This window comes from Podarcis liolepis (assembly GCF_965112155.1).
Source record: "Podarcis liolepis genome assembly, chromosome: 10".
Lineage (NCBI taxonomy): Eukaryota > Metazoa > Chordata > Lepidosauria > Squamata > Lacertidae > Podarcis > Podarcis liolepis.
Genome location: NC_139562.1, coordinates 23,120,623 through 23,129,301, shown reverse-complemented (window position 1 = coordinate 23,129,301; position 8,679 = coordinate 23,120,623). Strand labels below are relative to the sequence as shown.

The window sequence follows — 8,679 nt, the reverse complement described above, 5'->3', positions numbered from 1 at the left end:
TAACATGTAAACTTATGTGGTGTAGTGGGTTCCAACATCAGACCAGGACCTCGGAGACCAAGGTTCAAATACCCACTCGACCTCACTGGGTGAACTTGAGCCGCTGCTGCCTCTCAACCTAACCTACCTGGTAGGGTTGTTGTGGAGATTAAATGAGGGGGAGAACCATGTATACCACTTTGAGATCCATGGAGAAAGAGGTGGCCTATACAGTGGTACCTCGGGTTAAGAACTTAATTCATTCCGGAGGTCCATTCTTAACCTGAAACGGTTCTTAACCTGAAGCACCACTTTAGCTAATGGGGCCTCCCGCTGCCGCCACATGATTTCTGTTCTCATCCTGAAGCAAAGTTCTTAACCCGAGGTACTATTTCTGGGTTAACCGAGTCTGTAACCTGAAGCGTCTGTAACCCGAGGTACCACTGTAAATGCATTACACATAATTGGCTTTATTCCAATTGCCAGTTTCATCACTTGAGGGCACCAGCGCATGGAAGGCAGAGCATCCCATAAGCGGGGACGAGGCTGCGAAAGAACACATCCACTCTGGCCGAGGCAGGCTTTGCAATGACATCAAGAGCGGCCAGCTCTCGGAGGCCTTTCCCGTCCCCTGATCTGTCACAAACTGGGAATTAAACCAGGGATTTTCCTCTTGAAAAGCAGGTGATTCGCTAACTGCGCTCCCTGTATCTCCCCCGCCTCTATGACAAGAAGAAACACGGCAGTACAACCCTATAGTGGGGAGCATGAACATCCCTCACCAGTCTGTCTCTGGGGTGTGTGGGGGTGGGTGGGTGGGTGTGAGAGAGAGCTGTACCAGTTGAACTTCCACCATTCTTCACAGCGCTTAGTAACCTAGGTAGAACGACCAGCGTGCCAAAATCTCAAACGAGAGCCTCTATGCCTATGATAGGCGTGTAGCAGCAGCAGCCAGGAGTTCGGCAGGTGCAGCTGGACTCCTAGCTGGCCCCCTTCCCTCTCCTATGCCCGTGCAGGAAAGGCAGAGGAGCCCTGATCCGCTTTGCAGCTGGCCGCCCGGCTGCTGGCGTTTAGGCGAGGGTTCAGAGCCCCCAACAAGGATTCCTCAGCGTCACGTGTGAACGCGTCCCAAGAAGCCTTTCTCCTTGCACTTAGGGCTTGACCTCAGCGCTTAGGGTTGCCTTGTAAAGCAATGACGCGGGGCAATAAGAGCTTGCGAAGAGCCGCAGGGCAGCGGTACAAAGGTTGCTTTGTGTTTCCTGGGTTTGCCATGGGGCACCCTCCTCACCCCAATCCGCCGCCGTTTCGATTGCGCACGGGGGGGGGGGGGGACTCAGGAGCAAAGGATCTCCAGCCCTCTGATCCAACCAACCAGCCAGCCAGAAGCCCTTTCCAGCAGCTCGGGGATCCAGATCCCCCGGGGAGCAGCTGCCAAGGCCTTCCTCCCACAAAATCCCGCAGCTCGCGCGCCGCCGGCTCGTATTTAACAGATGGCGAGTTGATCGCGGGCCCCAGTGCAGGTCGAGCAGCAGATGGTGGCCGGCTCTCTTCTCTGCTCTCTTGCGCCCTCTGCCGCTAGGACTGGGCTGCAGCCCAAAGCACCCCGAAGCACACAAAAGGCAGGAATTCCTCCGAAGAGTCTCGTGCATCCCAATTCTTGGTGGTCTCTTGAATAATAATAATAATAAAATCGAAGTTTTTTTTATTTTGCATCATGACGACTAATCTCACCGCCAAAAATCACCGTTTGATGCTGAGTGATGGGAACAGCATCCCTGTGATTGGACTTGGGACATACTCAGACCCTAAAACGGTAAGAGCATTTATTACTTTTCTCCCCCTCGCATGAATATGAACTCACCACAGCGGTTCATTGTTAAGGTTCTGTATCCTGAAAGGAAGCGTCTCTGTCTCCCCAGCTTCTTTTGAAACTTGTTTGGACTTTAGATTCTCCCCTCGCATTTCAACCCCATGCATGCTTCCAACCCCCCTGAACTCGTTAAAATTTATCTTGCAGAGATGTGATCAGCCTTGAAGAGTGAAATACGGTGAACCAGTAAGCCAATCTCTGGGGCCTCTTTTGCAAAATTCATGCAGCACAAATCAAACAAGCCAGGACATCATGTGTATTTAAACTTGGTTGTGGGTGTTTGCTGTTGACTCTGATGTAATTCAAGTGACTCTTAAGGCTACATTCTTACACATGCAGACTTGAGGGTTAAGCACCCTGAGGCGGCAATGCTAAATGCTCACTTACCTGGGAATAAACCCCCCAGTGAAAGCTTTGTGCGTGATATCTAACTCGGCCACACTCCCACTGAGAGAAATTAGTCCTAGATTCTAAACGCAGTGATTTCAGCGAGTGTGATTTAGTCAGATGTCACCCAGTGGGGTTTACTTCTGAGTAAACCTGCCTAGGCTTGGACGCTGATAGGGGGACTTTTCTTCTGAGTTTAAATGTGCAAGAGATTTGGCTGCAAGCCCGTTTATAGAGTCTCGCTCTGCTCAAGTGTCGTTGATAAAGAATTGTGAGTTAAGGAAAGTACTCATCTCTCACCTACATAAATCAGGGCGATGGATAAGTGCTCAATGTTGGTTGGATCTATTGTGCAGATAGATGGCAGACCAGGGCTAAAGATGGCTTTAGACTCGTAGGATCGACTCTGTCTCTCACTGGGACCCCAAGACCCACCAGTCAGAGCTTGGGGCGAAAGACATACATACAGTTAGCACGGAAGCCCTGGGCACCCCCCCCCAGCCCATGCTGAGCTCAGGGCTTTGTTTCCATCGCCAGAACTGTACAGAGCTCACACAAAAGACTGGGGGTGGGATAGCTCTCAGCCGCCTCTCTTAGGTGTTTCTAGCAGGACTCTGCTAGCAATCACACACACTTACATGGTTTTTAAAAGGGGGAAAGACACTCTGTGGCCACTGCTAACCTCCGATGGCTGCATTCTCCTTCCATTGTTGGATGCATACCATTCCGATTCTTGGAAACCGCAGAAGGGGAGAGTGATTCCCCCCCCCCCTTTCTGCTAGTGCTCTGGTCCTGCTTGCAAGCTTCCCACAGGCATCTGGGTGGTCACTGCGAGGCAACAGGATGCTGGACTAGATGGGCCCCTGGACTGATCCAGGGGGTCTTCTTGTATTCTTCTTCTTGTTTAGTCGTTTAGTCGTGTCCGACTCTTCGTGACCCCATGGACCAGAGCACGCCTGGCACTTCTGTCTTCCACTGCCTCCCGCAGTTTAGTCAAACTCATGCTGGTAGCTTTGAGAACACTATCCAACCATCTCGTCCTCTGTCGTCCCCTTCTCCTTGTGCCCTCCATCTTTCCCAACATCAGGGTCTTTTCCAGGGAGTCTTCTCTTCTCATGAGGTGGCCAAAGTATTGGAGCCTCAGCTTCACAATCTGTCCTTCCAGTGAGCACTCAGGGCTGATTTCCTTCAGAATGGAGAGGTTTGATCTTCTTGCAGTCCATGGGACTCTCAAGAGTCTCCTCCAGCACCATAATTCAAAAGCATCAATTCTCCTTGTATTCTTGCCTCCCAACAAATCCCACCTATTCACTCCTGCTGTAGATCAGGGGTAGGCAGATTTTAGCCTGATAAAAACTTGAAACTCAAGAGCTATACATTGGAGCCAGATACAACACACACACACACAATCACACACGGATAGAATTACAGAGCAGGGTGCGTATAAGTAGGGGCTGAGCTCAAGAGCTCCCCCCCCCACCTGCCCCCAATTACCGGGACTGATCTGCACTCCCTCGAAAGTCCCCACCTGGTTTTCCTTGCAGACTTATTTAAGGGAAGGGCAATGCAAGAGCAGTTGCTATGTATGCAGAAGGTCGCAGGTTCAATTCCTGGTGTCTCCAGGTAGGACTGGGAGGGAGGTTGCCTGAACCCCAGAGAGCCCCTGCCAGCCAGCGTAGACCACTAGTTCCCAATACTTCCCTCCAATACAACCTCCCTCCCAGTCCTACCATGGACCACTTGAAAATTGCTGATTGTCCTGGTGGACCAGTTTTTTCTGCATGTCGAGGCAATTCAAAGAATCATAGAATTTCAGAGTTGGAAGGGACCCCCAGGACCACCTGGTCCAACCCCCCTGTAATGCAGGAATATGCAGCTGACCCTTAGTCTTTCAGCCGAGCCTACCTCACAGGGTACTTGTGTGCATAGAATGGGGAGGAGGAGAATAACCATGTATGCCACCCTTGAGCTTCTTGTAGAAAAGGGGGGGGGGGCACAGAAATGTAATGATGTACATCAATGAAATAAGGAACGCTCTGTTTCTATTGCTAGATGTCCTAGGACAGGCATCCCCAACCTGCAGCCCTCCAGATGTTTTGGCCTACAACTCCCATGATCCCTAACTAACAGGACCAGTGGTCAGGGATGATGGGAATTGTAGTCCAAAACATCTGGAGAGCCACAGGTTGGGGATGCTTGTCCTAGGACTCCAGAATCAAAAGGAAGCCTGCATTCAGGCACAAGGCAAGGTGAGATGACCAGCTCAGGCAGCAAGGATCCACAGGGACAGCCGATCCCGGTATAGATCTTTATTCCACCCAGCCAGCCATTCCTGATGTAGTTCTTCACTCACCCCTTCTTCCCTGGTGAGAAGGGGGGGGGCGCCATTTTGTTTTCCGCCTCGGGCGCCAGAATGTCTTGGACCCAGCCCCTGATTGCAAGGGGAGCCAATATGGTTCCCTCCAAGAGCTGGAGTACAACTTCCCCACATCCCTGGCCGTTGGCTATGCTGACTTGCAGTTCACCAACATCTGGAGGAACAAAGCCAGAGGCCTGCTGATGTGCATATTATCGCAGCCTTGACAATGATCTGATTGCAAGGTGGGGGTCTAACTCTTCAAAATAGCTAAATAAATTCCATATATGCATGAAAGCAAGTCCCAAGGCAGGAAGCAAAGCTTAATTCTGAGTAAATATATGAAGGATCAGGAGGCACATGTTTGTTCAGCCTTGGAATTTTTCTCCAAAGGAGGGAAAGGGAATCCTTTTGTTTGCCGGCTGGTGTTCCATCATGCATGTGCAATACAACATGAGAGAAGGAGCTTTGTCAGATGAAGGGCTTCTACGTGTCCAGACAATAAGGTTATTCAGTTCTGAATTGTTAAAAACTTGTTATTTTTAAATATTTTTTAAGGTCAGCTCATCTCTCTTAGTAGAGTCTGGTACTTTTCTTATCCCTTGACTACTCACGCAGCATTTGATGACAGAGTTGTTGTGAAGATAAAAATGGAGAGGGGGAGAACGATGTAGATAACTCCTTGATCTCTTTGCGGGAAAGGCAGGCCACAAAATGTATTTATTTCTTTGTCATCCCCCTCCAAAAAACAAAAACAAAAACCATTTATAAACAGCTTCATAGTTTAAAACTCTTTAAGTGGTAAATGTGAGAGAGATAAGTGAATAAGGATGGCTGAGAATTCCGTTGGTAAGAGAAATAGGTGTGGAAATTGCCTCGATTGGCATGTCAGCCCAAGGACGCCCTTGCTAACCCGAGGTCACAAAGTGAACTCGGTGGGAACCGAATGGGATTGTATGACTCCCTAGCCCTAGAAGTGCTTTCTAAGGTTTGCTGCCTGCCAATCCTGCCGCACTGAACAAATATAAAAGATGAAGAAATGTGCCAGAGCCTCTAGCATTCAAAGGAATGCCCCTGGAACAAAAGCCCAGATTCCATCACCCCAATTGCTGGGGCTCCTCAAACTGAGTGCCAAAACCAACTGTCGGAAGACGCCAAGGCCTCTTGATGTGGTGCACTGGGCATTAGAGTTTATCTTCATCTTTGGACAGCCTTAATATCTACCAAAGCATACCTGATGCTCACAGGCTGATTCTTTCAGCCCATGTTTGCTTAGCACTAAGGTGGGCCATACTGGGGTGGGAGGGCGAGGAAGGAGAGTGGATAGGATGGTCTGTACTACTCTTGGCTACTAATTTTCTGAATGCTCTCCTACTTTATGTATTAAAACCTTCCTGTGGATACTGACAAACCAACATCTGTTTGACCATTATTGTCGTTTCCCATTTTCAGAAGACTCTTTAAAAAAAATAATAATGAAAGGGAGTCTTCAAAAATGCTTCAGGTTTGCAGAAAGAACATCTGGGTGATGCCATATTTTGCATGATATTTCGTCCCAGTAATGTTGCGCAGCTCCCCCCCCCCAAAAAAAAACCTGGGCACGCTCCAGAGGTTGTTGGACTCCGAATCCCATCAGCCCCAGCCAGCATGGCCAACAGTCAGGGATGATGGTAACTGGAGTCTAGCACCACCTGGAGGGGAGATGCTGCCCCTTCATGTGCCTGAAATAAATGCATATTCTCCCCATGCAAACCCTTTCCCCTGTGACTTTTCATGTTGCAGTTTGGACCGCGAAGCTCCTTGGCCCAGGGGCTTGCCCAGCAGTGTTTTCCTAAGATATTATGCATTCTGATGGTACTACATCAGTGGTGGGGAAACTCTGGCTCTGGGGCCAAACATGGCCCCCTGGGCCTCTCTATCTGGCCCTCAAAAGTCTCCCCAAGGCACCCCTCTCCCTGGGCCTGCTTTCTCAGGCTAAACATAGCCAGTTCCTTCACTTGATCTTCATAGGACATGTTTTCCATACCGCTGGCTACCCTTATCAGTTGTGCAGGGTTTGCAGTCCATATAAACACATCATGAATCATCTGTTCTTGGGGTCTGTGGGCAAGTAAAACTTGCAAACCACTGTAGTTCTATTTCTGTAATGGTGTAAATCAGCAAGTTACCCCATCAACTTGCATTTCTTGTTTAAATATAAAATCATAGAATTGTAGAGTTGGAAGGGACACCGAGGGTCTTCTAACTCAACCCCCTACAATGCAGGAATCTCAGCTAAAGCATCCATGAGAGATGACCATCCAACCTCCAAGGAAGTCTACCAGCTTCCAAGGGATACTGTTCTACTGCCAAACAGCTCTTCCTGTCAGAAACTTGTTCCTGATGTTTAGAATCTCTTTCCTTGTAACTTGAAGCCATTGGTTTGAGTCCTATAAGCTTGTTCCCTCTTCCATATGACAGCCCTTGAGTTTTTTGAAGATGGCTATGATATCTCCTCTTAGTCTCCACTTTTCCAGGCTATACATACCCAGCTCCTTCAAGTGCTCACCATAAGGCTTGGTTTCCAGACCCTTGATCATCTTGGTTGCCCTCCTCTGGACACGTTCCAGTTTGTCAGTGTCCTTCTTGAACTGTGGTGCCCAGAACCAAACACAGTACTCCAGGTATGGTCTGACTAAGGCAGAATAGAGTGGTGCTATGACTTCCCTTGATCTGGACATTATACTTCTGTTGATGCAGCCTAGAATAGCATTCACTTTTTTTGGTGCTGCATCACACTCTTGACTCATGTTGAGCTTGTGATCCATTAAGACCCCTAGATCCTTTTCATATGTCCTACTAGTAAGCCAGGTGTTCCCCATCTTATATGTGTATCTGGTTCTTCCTGCCTAAGTGAAGAACCTTACATTTGTCCCTATTGAAATTCATTTTATTATAACCTACCACAATCTCTTGGCAAAACAGACAAGACCAAAGTGAGGGGGGGTACCCACAATATTGAGCTTCAGACTAAAAGCTTGGGGGCAGTGGGAGGGTAAGGCCAATTTAAATGCCTGATCCTTATATATGAACCAGGGATACTCCAAGTGAAAAATCACTGTTCTCTATGTCAGCAATAAGGTGTGTGTTCTGAAACAATGGTTCAATAAGTAAGACTAAAGGCAAGAAGGTCATTGGAATACATACCTTGGAAGCTGAACAGGGGGGCAAGGGGCAGGGGGGGTGATCCTAGCTGGGTTACCACTCACCCAACCTCAGCGGGAAACACTCCACCAACAGCCATGGTTCTCAAACTTTTTTTTCTCTGAACCACACTTTGAGAATAATTTTTTTTCTTGCATCCCACTGATTTTTTTCTGTTGTTAAGAAGTGTGGTGTAGTGGTTAAGAGCAGTAGACTCGTAATCTGGGGAACCAGGTTTGCTTCCCTGCTCCTCCACATGCAGCTGCTGGGTGACCTTGGGCTAGTCACACTTCTCTGAAGTCTCTCAGCCCCACTCACCTCACAGAGTGTTTGTTGTGGGGGAGGAAGGGAAAGGAGAATGTTAGCCACTTTGAGACTCCTTCGGGTAGTGATAAAGCGGGATAGCAAATCCAAACTCTTCTTCTTTAAGCAGCCAGATGCATCACTCACGCCCTTGGCAAGGAGCTGTATTGCCGCTCCACCCAAAAAAATTACTTTGCCACAATAGCCATATTAGAAATTACTACATTTTACGTGTCCCAAGTACTTGAAGCACCCAGGGTAAGAATGAAGAGCAAAAAACTTAAAATAATGCATGCCATTGTGTGGGAAGATTGGGAAACCTCTCCGACATTTTATCTTGCCACAACAGTGGTGGTTTTGTTGCCCCACACGTATACTTCATACACCTCATAGTGTAATAGGCGATTTTTGCAAAAACAAAACCCTGGGTTTGTGCCCCTGGCAGGAACTGGTTTCACCAACCCCTAGGCATGCCTCTGTTTGCAGTGTCTAGAGTGGATTACAGCAACGTTTGGGGGGGGGGGGAGGCAGGGTGGGGACTAATAAAATTCAAACAGCCAACAACAATTTTAGGCATTTGTCTGCTACCCTTATCTTAAAA

The 8,679-nt window shown here is 48.4% G+C and overlaps 1 protein-coding gene across 1 annotated transcript in view; it reads left to right on the top strand.

Moving 5' to 3' along the window:
- Window positions 1-1,265: 1,265 nt before the first annotated feature.
- Window positions 1,266-8,679, top strand: part of AKR1D1 (aldo-keto reductase family 1 member D1) — a 34,935-nt gene continuing 27,521 nt past the window's right edge. Inside the window, exon 1 of the mRNA XM_083462077.1 lies at window positions 1,266-1,792. Within this exon, the coding sequence (XP_083318203.1) occupies window positions 1,694-1,792 (99 nt within the window). The 5' untranslated portion in view covers window positions 1,266-1,693. The remainder of the gene's footprint in view (window positions 1,793-8,679) is intronic.